A 23,424-nucleotide genomic window follows, 5' to 3' on the forward strand; every position below is an offset into this window, starting at 1 on the left:
CTTAGACTGAAAGTCTGTCACTCTTTCCTCATGAGACGATGTGGACAGCATGACATGCACTGAGCGAAGATACCAGTAAGAGGAGCATGCCTCTGTCTCTAAACCCACTTACTAGAGCTGCATCTACAATATGGTTGTGTCATACTGTGCAAATGAGTAGATCAGTCTCATTCTCAAGAAAAGTAACACATTTTTTTTTTCAGGAACACAGGCTGTAGTATGTACTCACACTGCTTGCCGAGATGAAACCCCCAACTGCCCAGGGGTGCAAAGGACATTCTCCTTTCATTCACAAGCAACAAGTGGCCGAATCATCTGGTATGCTTTTTTGATTTTTAAACAGCATGACTTTCTTAGCCGCAGTTGTTGTTTTCCTAGTTACAGTGGTCCAATTTGATAATCACTATATTTCCAGGTGACCAGAGTGGTGAGAGTCAACAACTTCAAGAACTACCTAAGTGCTACATAGCTCTGTGCATTTCCTTTTGAAGATACACCAACTGCTGAAGTGAATATGGGTAAAAGTTTTAAAGGAGCTAAGGTCCAAAGGTATTCAAGGAGCCCAACATAGGTTATCCCGCTGTTTAGATTCATGAGCACAGCCTACCTGGCTTCCATATACCAGTCTGGATGAGTACAGGTCTTAAGGCACATGAGTAGCCACAGTCCCATGTGATGATCTTAGGTAACCTAAGATACCTCGAATGATATTGGCACTTAAAGTTACCCACTTAACATGCCTTATCTCTTCTTGAAAATGAAAATCCTTCCCTAGATGTAGAGTCCAGATATCTTTCTATGAGATTTAGTATCCTTGAGCTTCATTTGCCTCTGAAAATAGAAACTGGACTACTAAATTACATTCACTTAAAAATGTTCTTATTTATGTTGTGTGTATTAGCCTGTCCTTCCAAGAAGAGGACCATACTGAGGCAGGCACATTAGTGGGAATGAGAACATTGTGTCTAAATAGAGGAATAGGTCAGGCCTGCACAATAGCCATGAAGCAGGTGAAAAGGAACAGGAGGAGGCTGAGCAGATCAGCTGTGCTGAGATGTCAGGTTTGGCTGTTGTAGCGTATAAAGAACAAGTTGTATCCCATTAGGTGTATAGGAAGTAGGAAAGCATCACTGCTTCTATAGGCTGCTTCAGAAGTCACACTGCCAGACTCATGAGCTCATAAGCAAGGCTTATAGAAAGTCTCTGACTTAACTGACTTCTGATGACCTCTTTGCAATAGAAATGGGTTGGATCTGTCTTTGCTGTGCCACAGAAAAGACATTGCCAGTGCCTGAAAATACAAGACTATCCTCCAGTCAAAGAAGCAGCCAGAGGAGGAGGATTTCTATAATGAGTTCTGTTTGCTGTTTGTGGAGACATTTACTGCTGTGTCTTTAAACCAGAGCCTGTGGGAATTATTTCCTTTGCACTTGTCTGTTGGGACTAAGGGAGTTTGTTAGCAGCCTTGTTTTAATCAGGACTAATGTTGTGCTAACAACAGCAATTTTACAATTACTTAACAGTTTTCATCTTATAAGAACCCACAGCTTATAAACTCTGAACACAGCTTCTGAAGACAGCATAGTAATGCCTGTTTAGCAGAGCGGAAAACCACTCTGCATTGCTTAGGATGGGAAGTGACATGCACCATGCTGGTATTTAGGAAAGTGATGTTTTCTCACAAGGCTTGCTTTGAGATTTTTAATGGCAGCTTCTCAATGGGATTTGATTTTTATAGCTCTCCTAAAAGTTGCGAAAAGGTAGATGATTGTCCAAATCTACTTTATAATCTTCTTTTAAGACTAAGGGAACCAGGTGCCAGTACAAGGACCGGCGATAGTAGTGACTGGTACCAAACCCCCTTACCCTGTTAGGAGAGTATAAAGATATTGGCAGAAATCTATAATAACTTTTTTTTCCTTTTGGGCACCAGTAATCCAAGTCCTCACATTATCCTGGATTGAGGTAATAAATATAGTCCTTTTTAGAGACTTAGTTCAGCTGATGCAGGCTTTTGAGCAAACCAGAAATAAAAATGTGATGCTGCATTATGTCAGAGCTGCATGTTTAGTCTGCCTCTCTAGAAATAATCAAGAAAAGTTACACATGATAAGAGACAGATGCTAGTGCCTCAGCAGCCATTTCAACTCTTTCTAGTACAATAGTAAAAAGGAGAAAACACCCAAAGAAACTTGTTTCTTTGGTACTCAAATTTGTACTCAGAGTGCTCTGAAGGGTGGGAGAAATGAGAAAAGACATTTTCCTTGGCTTTACTTAAACTGATTGCATTAATGAAACCTTCCAGTTCAGAAGATATTTGTATGACAGTAGTGTTTGGATGCATGTGTAAGAATGCCTTTTTCCCTAGGTGACCATAGCTCAGAGGTGGGCTGTACTGATGGCTGAGCATCCTGGAGGGGATTTGCAAGTGCTGACTCGTAACACTTGGGCCAGGCCAGCAGTTCCTGCCCTGGTACTGGATGCCAGGGCCAGGGAACCCATGCATCTTCCACCATTTCTTTGCTGGTACAGGTGCAACTATATACTCCCCTCGAGCCCCCTTTTTACATCTCCTTAAGTTTCCTGATGTGGCAGGAAGGTAAAGGAAGACGAGGAGTCAACAGGATGCACCTCTGGCCCCACTCTGCATGGTTCACTTGTCCCCTCCACTCTAAGCATGGTTTGTTTGTGCTCCTGCCTGGGGTGACGCCTGTGCTGACAGGTAGATGGGAGCGCCTGCGTGTCCCACAGGTAACCCAGGCCAGCCTGATGGATGGATGGATCAGCCGGTTGGCAGTAGCACCTTACGGATCCACTCACCGAAGCCATCAGCCCAGAGCCAAGGTGCTATGGCTTAAATTTGCTGGAGGCCCGATCCTGCCCTCTGTTGTACTTGCTGAAACACACAGAGGTCACCAAGGTTGGTCTCTGGTGTAAATGAAGGGAGAATTTACTGTCAAGGATGCTTTTCAAAACAAGGTGTTGAAAAATGGCTGTTTCTTTCTGTTTCATGTCTCTAGTGTGTTGTATACTATTTCAGCTGGCCAAAGCATTGATCCTCCCCTCTCTAGGTAGTGCAAATAACAGGTCAGGTTTCTAAATTTCATACAGATCAGGGACTCCAAAGGTGCCCTTTCAAAAAAGGGTGATGTGACATTTCACTTTGGACATCTCCATATGTTTCTGAAGAGTTTTTCTCACCTATTGAGAAGATACCTGGCAGTTTGCCAGGTAGAGAGCAGCTTGTGGAGAAGAGGATTAGGATCACCAAGGCTCTCAGGCTGCCTCTGAAAAAGGCTCAAGGAAGTTTTTATGCCAAAGTGATTCAGAGCTTGGCCATAGGAAGCTCAGGGAGCTCAGGTGACCAAGATACTGTCAAAGGGATCTCAGGTTTTCAAGCTCTCGAGTCCTTGTCAGCCTGCCAGGTGGGTTGCCAAAGGCCAACCCAGTGGACAAGCCGCCAAGATACTAGACAGAAACCTAACACAGAGGCAAAGTTGTTTCGAAGCCTATTCCTTTCCACCAGGGCTTCATTGACATCAGGAAGTTTCTGGGAAATGTGATGACTTTGATGATCTGGTATTTTCCATTCCTTTGGAAAATTCAGCCCTATAAAATATTTTTAAAAAGATTTCTAAGTAGGGGTCATGGAGGACATGCATGAAAAAAACTTGAATGCAGATGTTTTAATATTGCCCATTAGTCTTCCATTTAAAATGAATCGCAGAGAGAAATTGTCCATGTCTATTCTATTCTATTCTATTCTATTCTATTCTATTCTGTTCTGTTCTGTTCTGTTCTGTTCTGTTCTGCATTTTATCCAGGCTGTCATGCCTTTTTTGGGGGGGTGTGTGTTTTTTTTGTTTGTTGTTTTTTTTTTTTTTCCCCTTTTCCAAGAATGTGATAAGTTTATTCTTATTAAATCCCTCTGGGAATGAGCTGAGCATTTAGAACTGTTTGTAGTAACACTGGCTTTGCATACTGAAGTGGGCAGCCAGCTTTATGAGTAGCTTGAAGTGAAATGTGAAGAATGAGTATGCCGTGTGACAGTGCATCACTGGAGTCCACTTCACTTAGTATACTTTATAAGCTGACCACCATGCCATTTAGATCAGATACAAACGAGGTCATATGGCTCAAAGGTTAGAGGAGATGCAGCCCCCAACAAGATAAGGAAGCCTCCTCTCATGACAGAGGGCACCACCGAGTGCTAAGGAAAGTCTGTAACCCCTAAGTCACCCCACCAGGAGATCTGCCCTGTGTCCTGTCTAGCACAGTCCCAACCAGCAGTATACAATGGCAGTTCAGAGCTAGCTGTAGGCATGTTTTATCTTTCTGTTTGGTGCTTGGCTGGTGTCTTACAAGTGCTATAGCAGTGCTGGTAAATTGGTGGCGATCCTGGGCTCCACACTTCCAGGGGGAGTGCGCAGCCTGTATGGCAGGACTGGTTACAGGAGCCAAATTGTAGGGACGCAAAAAAGTTCTAGGCAACCCAAAGCTAAATTTCAGCAGGTGATATTTTCTGTACTGCGATGTATTTCAAGAAGTCAGGACCTTCTCTAGCCTCTGAAAACTGAGGCCTGTGGAGACCAGCAATCTCTCTTTCCAGCTGTCTTTTCCCTGCAGATGAAGAAGCCCACTGTACACTCTTTAAAACTGAGTAACTAATCACTTTGCTGCCTGCTCCAAGAACTTTTATGTTAGTCAAAAGGAGAAACTACTCACTATTTCTACATATCTGAGTACCACCTCCTCTTGCTAGTGACTTCTTAGGCCCTCTTTGATACCTAAAATCAATTATTTCGCAAGCAGGTATGACATGGTCAGAAACACTTTATAGACTGTCATACAGAAGTGTACAGGCAAGAAAACAGCAGTTAGTGCACACATACTGTAGTGAGATACTAAAAGGATCAGGATGCTTTGTTCAAAGAATCAGAAGCAAATAGACCCTTACTCCAACCTTAACCAGTAACTAAGAAGTTACTTCAAATTGTTCATGTACTTTTGAAAATATTACCCAAGATGTCTGTGTGTCCAGGAAGTTAATTTATGTCCTCTGAAAGAGTGAGTTGCTTTCAGTTAGAAAACATAGAGGTTCCATCAACCTTAAGCCTGTACTCAGAGGGATTCACAGAGACTTCCATCTCCATATTGCATCTTCCACTGTGTCACATTTAAACTTAAGAACTTTATCCATCATAGCTTCAGTTTGATTTAAGACCACTGAGGGGAAAAATCCAACGACATAAAGTAAACTGTGGCTGGGAATGTGATCCTTTGTCTCAGAGACAAAGCGTTTTTTTCTTTATAATACAGTCTTCATATGACTTTATGATGTTCCACAACTGTAAAATGGAGATAAGAGTTCCTTAATTTTGGTAAGTGCACTGGGATCTACAGATAAAAACCACTACTGGTGCAAATTAGAGCCACTGAAGTGAACAGAGAGTCCTCCTTCAATTAATGTTTTGAAGGTCCAGACATCATGCTTCAATCAAAGAGAGAGGTCAGGATCCTTCTTTAGAGAGTATCGTTGCCTTGTTCATGCTTAAAGGTAGCAGGGGCTGGATCACCTACTGGCATGCCCTCCCGCCATCCACATTCATACAGAAAACGAAGTCAGTTCCTCTGGATTTAAACTAAATCCTCCTGGTTTAGCAATGCACATTTCTACTTAAGCAATAAACATCTGTCGTCTGCCATTCATTAATATTAATTATAAATGGTCACTAGCTCATGGGATCCAAATCCACCAGCTGAGATCCTTCCAGCTTTGACCTTGTTAGGGTTTGTATAAAAAAAGTGTTCAGAAGGGTCCTTCGAAGCTCGAAGCCAACAAGAAGTGCAATTTGCAGAGTACAGCATTTAGATTATGCACTTAGAACAAGGGCAGTCAGAAGGGGTAGTGGGGAGTGGGGGAGGGAGAGAGGGAAGGAGGGAATACAGAGCCTGGAGCAGCCTTCCTTTAAATGCTTAAGAGTTTTAGACCTTTCTGCAGGCTAATGACAGGGAGAGGCATTGTCCATAATGAAACTGGCCCATCCATTAAACATTACTGTAAATGAAAGGTTGTGTGAATTAAAGGTTGTTCATCTCATGTTTCAGGAATGTAACTGTGTTTCATGTCTAAAGCCTGTTTTCATTTTAAACAGAGTTCTTCAGATGACAAATGAGAGAGAGAATTTCAGAAAGTAAATAGCAGAAGTAAATACATGCTTAAGAACAAAGCAGAGACATAACTGTAGCTGTAAATCTTTATACTGGGGCTACTGTTTGTCATAGATGTTGGGGAGGATGAGCTTAGAAATGAGAAAATTCATTACTGGGTCACTTTGCTTGTAAACCAAAAAAAAGTGGAAAGATCCCCACAGTTATCATTAAATTATAGTCTTGTCCTCACCTGTGTATGTTTCACTCATGGACCCCTGGTTAACTGTTTGTTACCATTTTGGATTTTAAGAAATTAAAATAGAAAATTTAAGAAATGCTTGTTCTGAATTTTGCACAGCCACTGAATCTTTACATGATATTTTTTTTCCCCTCCCCTTTAATTTCTTGCCACTGCAAAATTGTTTCAGAAAAAAATTACTGAAAAGATAATATATGTTTGCATCGGTCCTTAAAATTAGCTCACTTTTTCAGGTCTAAGCTTACAGCAATATGCCCCTCATGGACCATATCTTCACCTGCTCTTAAAAAGCATAGCTTCACTGGCAGAGACATGCAAGCTCTGGTGAGTTAGTGTAATGATTTCACTGAATTTTTCTGTTAGAAGACCCAGCTCTATAGTCTTCCTAGAACAATGATTCAAAGCTGATGATTACAAAGAGGAACATGAACAGATATTTCAGCTATGTAAATGACTAAACTGGACAAAATGAAAGGAAAATTGGTTTTGGTTCTTTGACTCAGTCCCAGAGAAAAGTCTGAGCGCAGTAAAGACAGCAGGAGGCCTTATATTAGTGTCAGTGGACAGAGATACTTTGGTTTGTTCTATGTAAATGTGCAGTATGTGGTCTCTCTGTAGAAAGCTGACAGAAAGCAACAGGCAAAAGAAAATGTTGTGGAAATTTCGTAGCAATTTTAGAAATGCTTATCAAAGCATTATAAAGTCCCTTACTAGAAGCTGAACTACTATACTTAGGCTTTCTCTGATGGATGTTTGTCTAACCTCCTTAAAAATCTTGAATTATAGAGATTCCCACAACCTCTCTCCTGATCTTTATGATCTCAGATAATAATGCTGGTTGTTACCATATCATTGGGAATGCTATGATGCTCCTTGGACCTTCATAAAGGAAAGTTATGGCAGTGAGTATTTTCTTTCCCAAAGTTACGAGGTTGAAGAGAGCTGGGAGGTGGCAGCCTAAGCAGACCAAAGACTGCATGAGGTGTCAGAGCTGGCAGGAAGAGTGAGCTGAGAAGAGACGATGAGGTTGGAGATGCAGAGGCCTGGGTGGGGAAAAACAAACAGAGCTGCCTGGGTGGGGAAGAAGAGGCAAATATCCAGAAAGATGAGGAGAAACAGCAGCTGAAAAGTGCTCCTTTGTTTTCGCTTTGTTACAAAGGCATGCTGAAAATCCCTTCATTACAGCTAGATCGAAAGTACTCTGAAGTCAATGGGATTTCAGCAGATCATGGATCAGACCCTTTAAAAGAAGGGCAGCTGTAACACAATAGTGAATGAGTGCCATTGCTGTCCATGACTGGCAATGTTATAACAGCATTGCTATACATGGAAGTGTTCCACAGCCCAGGATTTATCTGATTAAACAGTGCTCTGTGTGTCACCATTAGACTTGAAACACCCACTGCCTGATTTACTCTGTAGCTCACATACCCCAAATGGTTTGCATTCTTGGACTAAATTTGCTAGATGTGCTAGCAAACTTCTCTCTTGTGTTTGTTCTTCTTTCCAGGACACACAGGCCAAAATAGTGAGGGATTTAGATCTCCAGGTGGTGCGGGCTGAGTGAGCACTGCTGTCAGCAGCCACTTCCCTTCACATTTACTTCATGGTAGTACTGCCCAAAGGTGAGAAAAAGGTTTGCTGTGGTCTTCTGAAGAGTCAAGAAAAAGAAGTTGTCAAGGTATCTTGCTGTGGCACACAGCCTGGAAGAGGCTTATTTCCTCTTTCAGCTGAGATGTCCTCCCCCTCAGAAAGAGCTCCTTACAACACTAGAATTTAGGACAAGGACTTTGGAGGCAATGACTGCAAGAAGTGATAGAAAGAGCAGTGTGGAGGGAAAAGAAGGGTCTGTAAAGATATGCAGGCAGAGTGAGGAAGTGGAATAAGAGAGAATGACACTGCTCTTTCGCATATGGTCTCTGCTTAGCTCTGAGAGAGTAGCTAAGTACCCTATTTGCCTCTCCCTGAAACTCGGCAGTGTGAAGTTGCTGAAGGTGAAGGTGCCATGGTTAAGTAAAGTATAGCTGTAACAGGGAAGAAGGCCAGAGACCAGGCAGACCCCTGTGTGTCTGCACAACGTAACTGGTAGTTTGATTTAGGACTCTGACCTGCAACAGCCATCCCTCTTCCCCAGTCAAATCTGCTGTGAAGGGAATAGCCCCATCAAGTTTGGATGCAAGCCAGAAGGTGGCCCTTGCCTTGTATCCAAGGAGCAGACCTTTGCCTGCTTTCCTTTAGCAGTATAGATATAGCTGTGGATTTCAGCTTTATATAGCTGTGGATTTCACCACCTAAAGCTGAAGCTGCTCCTCTCAATCCCAAACATTTTTATCCAAGAGGGAAAATCTGAAGCAGGTGCTGGAAATCTGGTGCTGAATGAGCACCTGATGGGCACTTTGGAAGGGAGAGGAAGAGGTTTGCATGAGAGGTTTGTATTCCCTCCTGTTTTTCCTACAGAGCTCAGGCATCTAAAAGATAGCCGGCTAATTCTAGAGCACAAGGAGGCACCGGAAGGGAGGATCAGAAAGAAAAAGAAGAGTTGATTTCTATCCCTTATTTGGTTTAGTGTTCTGAGGAGAACAGCACTCACATCGTTCACATTTTAATAGAAGAATGCATCAGGTTTTTTCTGATTCACTTCCCTTGCGGGAGCGATTGACTGCACACTTCTTTCTCAGCTTTGACGCCATTCCTGTTAATGTGAGGATGATGCTGTTTACCAGCAGTGTGTCCAGCACATGTTTTGATAGCATGTTCTGGGGGGGCCTCAGAGCAGCTGCGCAACCTTCCCTGTGATACTTGCCTCCCCAGGACAGGGAGGAGCTGGCAGCTAGCAAAAGAGGAGCTGGCAGCAGGAGAGGAGAATGTCTCCTGAGGAGCACAGAGACAGTGTCAGCCCAGACCCCTGAGAGGCTAAAACTAAATCTGATACCTGAGGGCCGTACAGGTTGGTGTACAGCCACACAGCCATTTTCAGCCTGGCTCTTCACTGAGATGTGTGTCATTCAGAGAATACAACCTTGGTGCCATACACATGTAGACACTGTTTGCATACATGTATAGTACCTACAGTACCAGAGGCACACGGTGTGTATGTACCTGCTTGCATGTCAGAACTGGGAGGTATGATAGGAATTTCATGTTCACACTAACACAAACAAAATAAATATACTGTAGCAAACTGCAGTATTACTAGTAATTAGTTCAGATTTTAGGATCTCTGTTTGCAGGTAATACCTAATAAGACTTTCAAAACTGCCTGTGATTACATTTTGCAAATGCTGTGATTAAAGTTTAAGAATGGCTTTTTCCAGCCTTTTAAGCTCTTGAATTGTAGAGCCACTGCATCCTCTACTATTAGCTATTTTGGATTCACAAATCACTCTGATTCATATCAATCCTATTTTTTTCCTCTTAACCCTTCTCACAGAGATTTTTCTCTAGATTGTGCTCCTGTCTGCCTTGCATGAAGAGCAGCCCTGTGCTGTCTGTGCTTTGCCTTGTTCAAGGCATCCCCAGGACTCCATTTCACTTCATGTTGCATCTAGTGGATTCCCAGTCTCAAGAGCCCTACTCTTGGAGGCTGGAAATGTGTTAAAGTTTAAGAGTCAAAACCCCTGCAAGGAAAGGAAATGAGAGGTCCTCTTGGCATCCACAAACAGAAAATAAACAACCAAACTCTTCACAAGACAGATTCCTCAATTATAGTAACTCAGACTTGCAAAGGCCGGAGTTATGACCCATTGGCGTATGCAGTATGTAAACACAGGGATGCAGTAATTAGCTTTGTGTTCATTTTGAGGCTTCAGAAGTCCTGTGACCTGCCATGGAGTAAGGTCGTTAACCATAGCCACACTGGTGACCTTCACACAGGACACCCCATATCTCACAGTTATACAAGCGAACTGTGCAGTGATGTCTCCCTGGCTCACGTGCTCCAGCCCTCTTGTTTGAAATGCCACTGAGCTATATGTGAGGAAGAGGATGTGACTTTTGGGATGAGCTGTGATTGGAATATCTTACTTTCTCATGTAGCAATGTGTAGGACTTAAATGTGATTAAGTAAAAATAGTACCAAAAATATCCAGAATTTACCCCGTTATTTTTTTTTAATCAGAGAAAAATGTTTAAAATAGTACACTGAGGAATTACTGAGCTGGTGTGGGCCTCTGTTGCCTTGGGAAGAGAATGTATCTTCGGTGTGTGGAGTGTGTAGGAGCAGACTATTCAAAGCTTGTTAACCTTTCAATAAGCAGGTATATAGCCATTACTAGATGCTTATCGACAAACACAACAAAATGTTGCTCTAACCAGGATTTTTCCAACACTAAATAAAATTAGTATTGGGAATGAGTATGTCTCACTTCTACTTTTTGTTTTACTGTGGCTGACTGATGGATCCTCTGAAACACGCTCATCTTCCTTACGAAGTCAGCCTGGAGGAACCTTGGTTTAGATTTTGAAGTGCTGCAAAGTCATTACTGTATAGATGGAGAGAATGTGCTCTTTAATTTAGAAGTTAGCAGGTAAAAGTCCAGATAACTCATACTAGGCTGTCCTTAACAGCCACTGGAACGAAACAGGCACTTTCAGGAGCCAAATTATTTTGTCTTTCTTAGAATCCATTTTACAGTGTCACGGATGCTGCTCCCAGGTGCAGTATTAACCCCACCATTAGATTACCCTTGCTTTGACAAAAACAACTGATTTGTAGCTGTCCAGCTTAAGTACAGTGAATCCCATCATGCTCTTACCAAACCTACGGAGGCTTAGAGGAGTCTTAGCTTGTCATTCCTCATCTCAATTCTCAGACAGCAAAACCTTCTCGGTGAAAATCGCATCCATGCCAAATTCAGATTGTCCAGCGTGACAATAGAGCTCAACAAAATGCACAAGCAACTCTTCCAGATGCCTGGCACTACAGATTTTTTCAGGAAAAATGGGTATTATATGAATAAACACATTGATGTGGCACATACATATGCAAGTTTTAAGTGGCTACGTAGGAATTTCTATGGGTTGTGAAGATCGTGAAACACTGATTTTATGTGCCACAATTCAAAAGCTGTACAAAGTGGTGAAACTCGCACTGATTTCAAATGGCTTCCTGCACTACTGTACTTCCACGTACATTTTAAAATGTAATGCAACTTACACAATCTTTTATTTAGTAGGGGCTCTTTTTCTTTCTCTCTGTTGCCTGGGACAAGCTTAACTGACTGTTAACGGAATTAGTCCACCACAACCAGAGATGAACTGCAGAAACTTTTCTGTGTGAGAAATACTAAAAGGGCAACTTAGTTTAGACTCCACAGCCCTCTGTGCTCTTTTGTTACATGGATCCATACAGCATCAGAGTGTGTACATTAGGGTGGGTAACTCAGTGAGTTTAAGTTAAATGAGTTTAGTTTGTTGACTAATATTTTAAGTTTGTTAGTATTAAGTTACATTGTTTTCAGCTAAAGTAAATTCTTGATGAATGGCCTGGGAGTTTTAGCTGAGTGCTCGATTTGGCAATCTGATAAATGCCTGATAGGATTCCTTCCTCACACATAACACTGAATTTTCAGACATGATCTGCTTAATATGTTTGAAGCATTTTACATATATATAACCAATAAGGGGTGGAGGAACTAGTTCAAAGAAACAACAAAGGTGAACTGAGTCTCAGTTCTCTAAGCTATTCAAATCAAACCTGGATTTTTATATTCACATGTACAATAAAAACATTTATTTTATTTTATTTTCCTCAAGTATATATAAGTCGTCATTAAATCAACAATAAATGCTGTTCCCTTGGTTCCCTTCTGTTCGCCAGTCTGCTTCTGGAAATCAGCTCCTCATCTCAAAGACACTGTTTTTTCTCATTTGTGCTGTACACTAAGTAAAAAAATAAATCACTGCATAATGTCTGTATTCTCCTTGCAGCACAAACCATGAAGTGATAAACCACCATGCCTCTTGTGAATTTTGACTAAAATTGCCCCTCTTCCTTTCATAATAGTATCCTGCTTTCACACTCTACAAGGTGACAATTCCTACACTCCATAGTAGTAGGAATATAAAGGAGGAGGCTGTTCTACATTCATCCCACCATGTCTTCATGTCTAATGCTTGAATTTTTGCCTGTCAGGAACAGGAACTTTCTTTGGCCTGTGTTTGCACAGGACTGATGGCAGTTAATATCATTGGTTTTCTCCTTTGAACATCTAAATGCCACCAGCATGCAATACATGAATTGATGTATGAACAAGTAACACGTGAAATGTATTATTGATTTGCTTGCAAAAATACAACTGTGTAAATGATGTAGCCTACCTATTGGCTAGCATAATATCCAGGTTTCTAAGATGTCTTCCTTGCTCATAACTATGCACGTAGTCTTTTGGTGAGTGGTTTTAGCCTATTCAAACTTGTAAGAACACATTCTCTAAAAGAACTTAAAACTGCTCTCTCAGGGGTTTAGTTGGGATTCAGCAGAAAATCATATGGTGACTTCTTGGCAGAATTACTCATGCATGAAAACGTGAACTTCCTTCTCCACAAACACTTTTGTATGCATTTCTGATATTTGTCTTTTGGCCGCTAAAAGTCAGTCTCATGCGTTTGCAGACATCAGTACAAAAGGACTTGTGTTTGGCTGCAGCACATGCATTGAGGCAAAGAAATAATGTTAATGGATAATTTGCAGTGTTTGAAGAGCTCTGCAAGCTATTCTTCCCCAGTACCTCTATTTGCCACTAATGGACGTGGCTACAGGAAAAACGACTCAAGGTATGGCTGTCAGTGAAAGGTAGGAGCCAAGAAGATGTTGAATGTGGGAAGGCAAAAGTAACGGTGCGCTGCACTGGGGGAACAAAATAAGGAGTGTGAGGGAAAGAAAGGAAGAAGAAAAACTGGAACTAAAAATCGTGTAGCCATGCAGACTAGAAAGAACTCACTATCATGGGATTTAAAGAGAAGAATTTTGAAATAAATTACAGTGAGGTTTGTATGGGACTGAACTGAAAGGAGGCTGTGTGTGAGACATATGGGAATTACCATGTCAGAACACACTGGGATCAACTAATTTAGTTGTAAAATGAATAAAAAGAATGTTGTATGTTGGTCAGGCTATTTGTATCCTCATTATTCCCATTTGTTTGCATTCATTCTGAAAATTCTAGCGCCTTCTACCAGTAAAACTTCATTTTGTAACCAGCAAGAGAAAAAAGTTGTAATAGATCTCACCAGCTTTAATGACATACCAGCAGATGGAAAAAAAAACCCTCTTCATCTGTTTTATCTTGTTTTGTGTAGCTGTTCCAGAAACATGTCCTTGCTTCTGTGTGATAGCAGCAGCTTAACTGACTAACATCCTGTCTCTGACCTCAACTTCTTGAGCAAAGTCATTGAGGCATCTGTGACGAGCATACCCCGTCATCATGTGGTCTTTGCCCTCACTCCCTTGGCCACAGACATCTATTCAACATGAAAACGGCAGAGGCTGATCCAGCTAAGTCCCTCTTTATGGCTGCAGAGAAAAGATTAGCAGCACTGTTGGTAACTGCTGCGTCTGCTGCTAGACTTCAAAAGCTGATGTCATGAAAGCTAAACTCCAAAGCAGTGCCTCAGCAGCAACAGGGAGTCATACAGTACAGAAGAGCATTTTCAGTATTTCTTAACAGTAAATACATAGTTACTTTCCCTTCTGTTTCCCAGTCTTTCTGCTGTTACCTCCTACACTCACTGATGACACAGCAACCCATAAGAACAGAGCCTGGCTTGGTTTCTCATGCAATTATTCTGTTATTCACAGGCGAACAGAAGTTTCTCTCTGTGTAATAAGGGATGGTGGCAGTAGGGAAGATAAGTTACCTGGAGATTGAGTTGGAAAGCTTCATTTCCCCATTCCAGTAGGAACAGAAGAAAAACTGTTAGCTTAATTCTGTCTCCTAGCTTGTCACCATAATCCGTCCCTTAAAGCTACTTTAACCTAATATTTATGTGTGAATTTCCTCAGTTTCATGAAGAATTAACTTTCTTTTAAAAAAAATTAATTTATCTCCCTGTGAAGGTGTGTGAAAGTGAATGGTGACTTCTGTGGATACTGAGGAGTGTATAGTGGTGGATTTCAGAATGTTAAAAAAAAGGGATCTAAGATATAGACCTACAAATCCCAAGGGCATGGGTAAAGTTGGAACATAACTTTCCATCTGCCTGCATTGGTTCTGAAGAAATTGTATGCTGAGTGGAAAACAGCTTAGAATATATTGTGTGACTTGCTCAAAAGGAAGAAAAAAACCCCACCTTTATGCACATTACAGAAAAAAAACCCAAACCATTCATGGTTGTGAACAAATTCTTGTGGTGTGCAGTATTTTTCAAGTATGGTTTGACTCAGATCCCATAAAATAAGAATTGACAGTAAAGTACGTGAGAAGTTTCTTCTAAAGTACTTACAACACAGGAACAGCAGGCATTTCTCAAAGAGAAATGTCTTGTCCAGTCTGAAGGTATTGCCAAATTGCCATAAGAAAATACACAACAGCATTATTACCTTAAAAAAAAAAAAGCCCAACTAAAACACAACCAGTTTCATAGATCCAAAACTATAGTTTGTTCCTATATTTTCAGCTCTGGCAAAATTGGCTTGGTAGGAAAAAAAGCACTCTTACCCCAGTTACAGTGGGCTAATGAGAATCTGTATTCCAAGTTGTGCCACAGTCCAGGAGCAGAAGTAAGCTTGAACATTTTGGACATAGATTCTAGGCATTAGGGAATCCATAAATATCTTGCCTTGGCTGCTCCCCTGGGGCAGATACCCCTCTCTTCCTCTTCAAGGCACTGCTTGACACAAGAAGGTGACATCTACCCCATAGGTTAGCTGGGGTAGAGCTAACCTATAAATGAGGTTTATTTATCAGCAGATAAATAAATCAGTAGATCTAGCCAGTTCTTGGGTGAGGGGGAGGCACCTGTAGCTACCTGCTTCATAAGATCATCCCTCTAACATTATTTCCCTTCTCATGAGGTGTATCCTTAGGAAACAAGCTAACATTCAAAAAGATTACAAGCTCCAACCCCTTTAACATATTCTACAAGTAATCTGCAGCAACCCTAGAGATCATTTGACAACAAAACAGTAAGTTAGTACTTGGTGCCAGCAGCTCATGCTGGCTCACGGATGTTTACATAGGGGATAGCTGCTCCACCTCTTCCACTCATCCTCAAAAGGGGTGAAACCTTCCTGATGAGTTAGAAGGAAAGGGGAAAATAGAAGGGAAAGGGAGATGGGGATGCGGAAAATAGAAGGAAAAGGGAAATGGGGATGGGGAAAATGAGAGGGGTGCAGAAGAGGAAATATTCCATGGACAATCCTGTGCCAACCACAGTAACTGCAAAAGGGACATAGGAAGTAATCTCCCTGCTGCAAGAAGGAGAGAAAGGGAGCAGTGTAACAACAATCTCTACTGGATGGTATTTGTATAAATTATTATTTCATAGACTTCTTAAGCATCTCCCATTTTGAACACGCATGAGGCCATTCCCACATCATCCCACCGTACAGTTGCCATGATGGGCAAGCTGGCTCACATGGGTAGGCAATTCATGCTCAATGTGTAAAACCAAGTGGAGTTTCCCTTGGCTGCCACACAATGCTGTGGTCTTTCTCCCATGCTGGGACTCCATGAGCCAGAAGCAGATGGCAGGATCAGGCCATGTTGTTCAGCCAGAGCTGGTAGAAAGAGTTCAAGATGGGAGAGAGACCACAGCACTGCAATTGCAAGAGTTATGGTCTTACCTGTAGGAAAGCATGAAATAGGAATTGGCTTGGAGGAATCCCATGGTTAAAACATGAAATTTGGCTGCCTGAGACACCACAAACAGCTCCCACCATGACTTGTTTTATGATGGATCCTTTTGTTCTGAGCTCCCCATGCAACCCCTCTTGTTGGCAGCTCTTTCAGCAGAACCGAGAGACAATGTGCCTTCCCATCCAGCCCACCCTGTACTTTCTAGATCACACAAAGAGCATTTTTTGAGCAGCGTTAGGACTTTATTTACTCCAGGCAATGGCACGGTTCTCTCCAGCCCAAAGAACACCACATCAATGGGAGCTTTGATGAAGCCTACAATTGAGGCCTGGTAATTCAGATGTGAGTTATTAAACAAGCACAATACCAATCTCATATTATGATGATGATAACGTGGTACCTTTTCCTTCCTTCTGACATCTCTTTCTTTGTACAATACATTTTCTGCTCTCGCTTGTAGCTGGGCAAGGATTGCCCCTTGCTGATGGATGCTGCACGATCTCTCTGACCCTTACTTCATTTCCTCTTTTGAAACCACAAGTTTTTCCTTTCTTTGTGCAAGGGCTCCATGGACTCCACTCACTTGCTTCACAGTGCACTGCAATAAACATAGGATAAGCTGAGCCTGACCAATATCTTTTTGTACACACAATGCATATGGTACATTAATTTTATTCTGCATCAGCCAAAAGGTGGCAAAAATTAATGGAAATAATCAGAATTTACTGCAGTGAATTGACAGAAATTGAATAGCTGAGGATATAATGCACAAAATAATGTCAAATAATTATGTCAGTAACTATTTTGTACTCTCTTTTTTGTAATTCCATTCCTGAAATGGGACACCACCACCACAACTGGTCTCAATAAAATCAGTCACTGAGGCTTGTCCTGAGATTGCTTTGGTTTTGTGGAGGTCTGAACCCCTGTAGTTTCAGTGGAATTAAACTTTGGTCCTGCCTGTGTGAAAGGAGGATGAAGTCATTGGCTCAGGCTGCTACATCTGGTCTCAAAGGTATTAAATTTGGAAATCAATAGAATTATAAAGGACCAACAGATATCAAAAGAATCAAAGATCTTTGGTGATCTGCTGCTCAGGATTTAGCTTGGATAGTGAAAGAGCTGTCATCTGTAGCATATACAAGCTGTAAGCAAGCAAAGCAGAGGACAGTTTCTGTCTGGGCGGGTGCAAGCTTGTCAAAAAAGTGTGGGTTACAGTTTCTAAACCACTGTGATCTGAATGCGCATCCGTACTGTTAGGAACAAAAAGGTGTGCAGCTGGACACTTTTCCAAACAGTATAGACAAAAATGGGAGTAACCTTGGAAGCTTAACAACATGCTCTTAATAATTTCTTCAGTGCCATCTCCTCAGCATCCTTCTCTTGATAAAAGGCAGTAAACATTTATATTTACTTCATGTTCATGTGCATGCTTAACACTATAAACCACAGCTGAAGAGGGAAAGACTTGCAGCCCCTGTAGAAGGAGGAACTTGAAAGTCAGCATTTTTCCAGCTCCAGAATTTACTTCCAAATTTTTCAAAACTAAAAATATAATAGATCTCAGGCAATCTCTGAGCCTTTCTCCAGTGAATTGCCATGTGAGTCATTTTGGTTTTAATATGACAGCAGAACTCCCGTTCAAATAATTGGCCTTCATGGGCACAAATAGGTTCTGTTTTTTCTCTGTAGCTTGCAATGGCTTTTCCCAGTTGAGTCTGACTTGTTGTAGCAGCTAATTCTATAGCATGTGGAAACAGCCATCAAGAAACAAAAAAATGATCCTTTGAATTTCTTTCAAAGATGAAGGTCTTTGCTTGAAAGTAAAACTGTAAAAACCATTGTTACCACCTGAACTAACATGTATTTGAGAAAGAAAATGCCAAACTACTGTATATTATTTTTATTCCTGCATTACTTCCCCGCCAAAACCCATGAGGCCAGGGAGAGCTATGTGCATAATACTGTAAGGGAGGAGATTTCCATCATGACCAGACTGCGCCTAAGTGCTCCCTGGTTGCTGCTGGCCAAAGAGTTACCCCTTCCACTGCAGTTCTCGGCCCTCAGCCACCACAATTCACAGCCACTATAGTAAATTAAGCTAAACCTTGCCACAGCTTCAGCATGCCCATGGCAGGGGATGTCAACTGTAGCAGCCCAGAGGCAAATAGATCACTTGTTTTGCTTTTAACTGGGGGGTGACAGAGGGATGGAGCAGACTCTTAGGTTCTGTGACCTCCAAAAATGCCATAATCAGAGCTTGTGAGTCAGAGGCTGGACAGATACAAAAGCAGCCTGTGAGTCACAGGACCAGTGTCTTCAATCTCATCCCTGCAGTGGCAGTGCCACACTATTTGGTGTTGCATTTTGATCCTCAGTTTCTGGAGTCAGGTGATTATGCACGTACCATCTGGGGATTTGAGAGGTGTTTTTGGGCGTGCTCTCATGTTTTATTTTCTAGCTTCCACCTTTGTGAAGGTAAGCTTCAAAATGTTGACGCATGCATGCTTTGAAGGCATGAAGTACAAGGGAGCTAAAGCAAAGCAGTTAGTATTTTAATCTTTCAACTACATGTGGGGTCTGGCTCTGGATTTTTGAACCTTTGATGTTAGCAGTGCTACAATACACTTCAACAGAGCAAGTAAGAGCTGGATGTTAGTGTACCTCAAGGCAGACCAAACAGGCTGTATTTCCTGAGGCAGAATCGCCCTTTGCATCATGGCTGTGTTTGCAGGGCACAACCAAGCTTGTGCCTCTTGTGAAATGGCGTATTTGGGAAATATCGTGAGTTTGTTGTGCTGGGGAATGCATCTTGTGATGCAGAACGTTTCAATTTTAAGTTGCACTTCCCTGGTGGTATAACTGATCTTGCAACTCATGGCCTCCTTAGATCCCACACCCCGTGTGAGGAAACAATGGGGAACAGAGCAGGACTGGACTTACCAATGCTAGCGCACTCCATCGTGTGATTATTTGCTTCCAGCCCATCAGGGCACTTTTCAAGGCACTTTCCACTGTATAAGTAAAACCCACTTTTACACTTTGTGCAGAAGTTTCTGGTGAAGCAGGTTTCACAGTCAGCTTTACATTCTGAAACACAAACATTAACAACGTTTTTGCTCTTTGCCATAAAATGCCATGGGCTCTCCCACATATACCAGAATCACACAATTCTAACAATATTAAACAATCTTCAGAGGAAGCAAATTATATTTAGATCTTCTTTGCAGCCTGTAACATATAGTGAGGCCAGCCACAAATGACCTTAGCATAAGTGGGGAGTTAATAAGGATGGCCTGATGCTGAACAGCCTCACCCTGCTTCTCTTCTATGCAAACAGAAGACAGAGTACAGCACATCAGAATAACAATATATGGCTTCTGCCCTACACTGACACAGGATAGATAGTAAGCCCACAGGGCACGAGTACTGGGCCAGTTCCACACTATCTCCGTTCATCCAAGAGAAATAAAAATAAGCCAGAATTTAGAATCTGCTAAAAGCTTTTTGCATCAACAACTTTTTCTTTTATTAAACGACTCCCTGATGTTCAATCAGCTGCCCTGTAGTATTTCATGTATTCTCTATATGACTATCCAAATTTGCATTAGTGGTAATATTCCAGGTTCTCAGATGTTTTTAAATAAAAACTTGTGTATGGCAGAGCTCATGTCTGATATGGAAGGCCACACACTGCTAAAAAGTGAGCAAATACTTTACAGTGTCAAGTTACTCTGTAAGACTTTACTCTGGGGTCCGTTCATTAAATAACTTTTATTACCAGGTAAAAACTGGGAGAGTTGCTTGGCCATCACTCTTATGTTTTTATATCACCTGTGGGATTAAAAACAGTGAATTCAACAACAGAAAGAGGAGTGGGGAGGACATTGCGATCTTTTCCAGTTCATTTTTGGTTCAAAATATATAAGTAGGGTCAGAATGTTGCCAGAGCACTAAAGAATAGAGTTGGGTCCCCTGTCTCCCTGCCTGGAGGCAACATTGATTGGTTACTTCCCCTCAATCAGGCTGAAACCTGGCCAGCTGAAATCTGGCCAGTTGCTACAGGCATTTAGAGGACTACACTGTGTGTGAGACAAGCTATAAAGAGACCAGGGCAAACTGCATCTCCCAAGAATGGCACCTGCCATCTTCTCTCCTTGTTGCAGGGGACAGGTGGGAAAGGGGCAGTGGGTTAAATGGCTCCAGCCACTGAGATTCAGCATCCCGGCCCCTGTTCAGAGCTGCTGCAGATCCCTCTTGCTGCCAGATGACACTGCCTGGCGCCCAATGGCACTTCTCTTTTGCATGGGGATATAGAGGGTCCTAGGAGCTGGGAACCCTGAGCTTTAGGCTGTTCTGTGATCTTTCACCTTAACTTCTTGCTCAGGTTAATATTTACTGCACTACTGCAAGAGAACTGAATAAAAAAAGAGACAGCCTGTCCATCTGCTTCTCTGTTGACTCCTAAGAGGACACAGCATTCAAGAGAGAGCAAACAAATCCATGTGCTCCCTTTTCCCAGGCACTTACTTGCACACTTATTAATGTCAGGATACCGTGTCCCATAGTATCCACTTGGACATGAGGAAAGACATACTCCGATCTGTTTCATGCCAATCCTCTCCAGAACAAAAAAGAGCCTGGGCTTACACGACAGGCATCCGTTGTAGTCAGAACATGTAGCACACCCTCCTTGGCAACCCTGGCTCACGTTAGGATGCACTGAGAAGACAAGCATTAAAAAAAATAAATAAATAAAAGGTGAGAGAAGAAGATAACTAGACAAAATCATGAAATAACAGTTCCTCTGTACTTGGAAGGGTGGACTGTCCGCCTCTCTGACAGCTCTTCAGGATTGCTTCCTTTTTTCTTGTATCCCTTCTGACCTGACATTTCATTTCAGCAATTATTTCATCTGCATAAAGTGAAAAGCTCAGCTGATGTGCTTCCATCTTGTAGAAATAGCTAACAGCAAATTATGTTTGAAAATGATTTTATGGAACAGCAGCATTCTAGAGAACAGTTATTTTTCTTTTAGTTATGCTCAGTGGCTTTTCTGCCCTCTGTGCAGTTGGCACGGCAGATAAATACATGTTCACTTATCTTTGCTTTTACTAGCTGGATGATTAAAAATCAACCTAGTGTATAATTTCCTTCATTGACTAAATGCCCTTTGATTGAGTTCTGCTGTACAGGAATATGCCCTTGTAAGATCTGATGCTAATTTACCTTAATAAGAAGACACAGGAGAGCCATCCTTCTCGCCCTCCTTCTTTCCCTGGAATGTTCTCTCTGGTGTGTTTTTAATCTCTAACAATTACAACCTGATGTTCAGACTTAACTGTGGCATTTACCCTGTCCCAGTCCCAGCATGGAGCATAGGTAGGATTATATTTGCCTTTCAATTGAATTGTTCCAATTCTTCAGACAAGGAAAGGAAAACTTATTGCACTCATTGCTTTAGACTGTTCAGTTCTTTAGAGGCTTGGGGGTATCAGAAAAGAGGATTCTATTGCTGACTATCTTTTCAGTAGCAGACATTAATCAGTGTTTTATTTTTCAGTGGTAGAGAATAATGTTTTTCATTTTCCTGTGCTTTAGAAGTTTTTAATTCCTCCTTGGTTGCACTCTTAAATAGGAGTTGGATCTGCAAAATAATCAAGCATCAAATATCTCCAGACCCTGCATCCCCCTTTTTTATTGCCTTGTCTTGCATGAGAAACCCAGACATTTTTCTAAGTGTAAGTTTTCATCTCTCAACCTGAGACATCGGGTTATATTTCATATATAAGAAAAATTCCATCCTCATTTACATTTGTAAATCCTATTTGTAAATACTGTTGGCTTCCTGTTCTGCCTTCTCCTCAGGCCAGTGATGATTTTGTAAATATGGACATGTCATACTTTGATTGCCTATTTTAGGGGTTTGATTTTTTTTTTTTTTAGCTGCAGAAACTGCTAAATAGCTTGCATCTACAATGAACTCGCTTTTGGCAGCTCCCTTCTTGGATCCCTTGGAGGCAGACCAGAAGCACATACAAATCTATGGGTTACAGGTTGAAAGCCACCACTCCATGCTAGCTCAGGGGAGTTTTCCTAGTGGCAGGGAAGTTCAGGAGTACCTCTGCACTTTGTTCGCTTACAGCTTTGGCAAAAAATAAATGGCCCATGAATGGGAAAAGAGCTCCTCTATGCACTGAGGCTTCGATGAGCATATCAAAACCAGTCCTGCAATCTGAGAAACCTCAAAGGGAGTTCAAGTTCACTTTTCCTCTTTCATTAATAGAATGAGGAATGAGGGTTATTTCTCTCAGTAGGGCTGAACACGTAGGAGAAGGACAAACTTTGGCCCTGCTGTGGGCAGACAATTTCAGTGAAGTCCTCTGTACCCCCTGAGGTACTCACTTTGTAGAACAAGCTGGAGGAAAGCGTTGGACCACCAGGACAAACCACTACTATGAGAATAAACAGCATTCTGCGTAGTGAGAAGCTGCAACCCCAATTCAGTTATCAGACTTACTTTCACTAGACTCTCAAAAAATACTGGGTGCTCAAGAAGTATAGCTGCTTTTTTCTGAAAAGATTCCAAGGATACAGAGTATATTGATTTTGAAATTAAGAGCCTAAAATTTGGCTTTGTTTTTAAAGTTAAGTAAATGAAAATGTCCTCTTCCTGGTCTTGTGGCTCTTGTATAAAGCTACTTTCAAAGGCAGAGAGAGTAACGTGATCTAAGAAGCTGACATTATTTAAAAACTATCCATGACTTTCCTTCATTAAGTCTGACAGGGGGAAGAAAAAGCAGCTGAAGTACAAAATATTTGTCATCAAAGCTGCTATATAAAATATGGATGATCAGTTTTGACAGGAAACATATTATGTGTGAGCACCTGTGACACGTCATTATGAATAGGTTCTCTTGACAGAGAAAACATTATGTGCAACTGCTCTGAGGTCAAGCTGTGTGTGTGAGCCCTTGAGACAGGCAGTACTTTATTACCAAAAGATGATAATTCTTTATAGCTAAGATCCATTACATGGCCAATTTCCATCTTCCCTTTAACTCCAGAAGTATTAAGTATAAAATAAAATGTACTCCTAGCCATTTTCACAATTTCTGCCTTCTTTCATGCATCCCATATACATCCCATACAAATAAGCTAATAAAAAAAGAAAGCCTGTAGTTCCAAATGGAGAATCATAATGTTAGTATTACA

General features: G+C 41.6%; 1 protein-coding gene across 1 annotated transcript in view; it reads right to left on the reverse strand.

Moving 5' to 3' along the window:
• RSPO3 (R-spondin 3) overlaps positions 1–23,424 on the reverse strand; it is a 60,563-nt gene that overhangs the window by 6,204 nt on the left and 30,935 nt on the right. The window contains exons 3-5 of the mRNA XM_062632362.1: positions 20,740–20,931; positions 19,153–19,299; positions 16,610–16,807 (exon numbers count right to left, since the gene is read on the reverse strand). Coding sequence (XP_062488346.1) covers positions 16,610–16,807; positions 19,153–19,299; positions 20,740–20,931 — 537 coding nt within the window. The remainder of the gene's footprint in view (positions 1–16,609; positions 16,808–19,152; positions 19,300–20,739; positions 20,932–23,424) is intronic.

Source organism: Pezoporus occidentalis, unplaced genomic scaffold (assembly GCF_034315485.1).
Source record: "Pezoporus occidentalis ecotype Australia unplaced genomic scaffold, CSIRO_AGI_Poc_V1 ctg39, whole genome shotgun sequence".
NCBI lineage: Eukaryota > Metazoa > Chordata > Aves > Psittaciformes > Psittacidae > Pezoporus > Pezoporus occidentalis.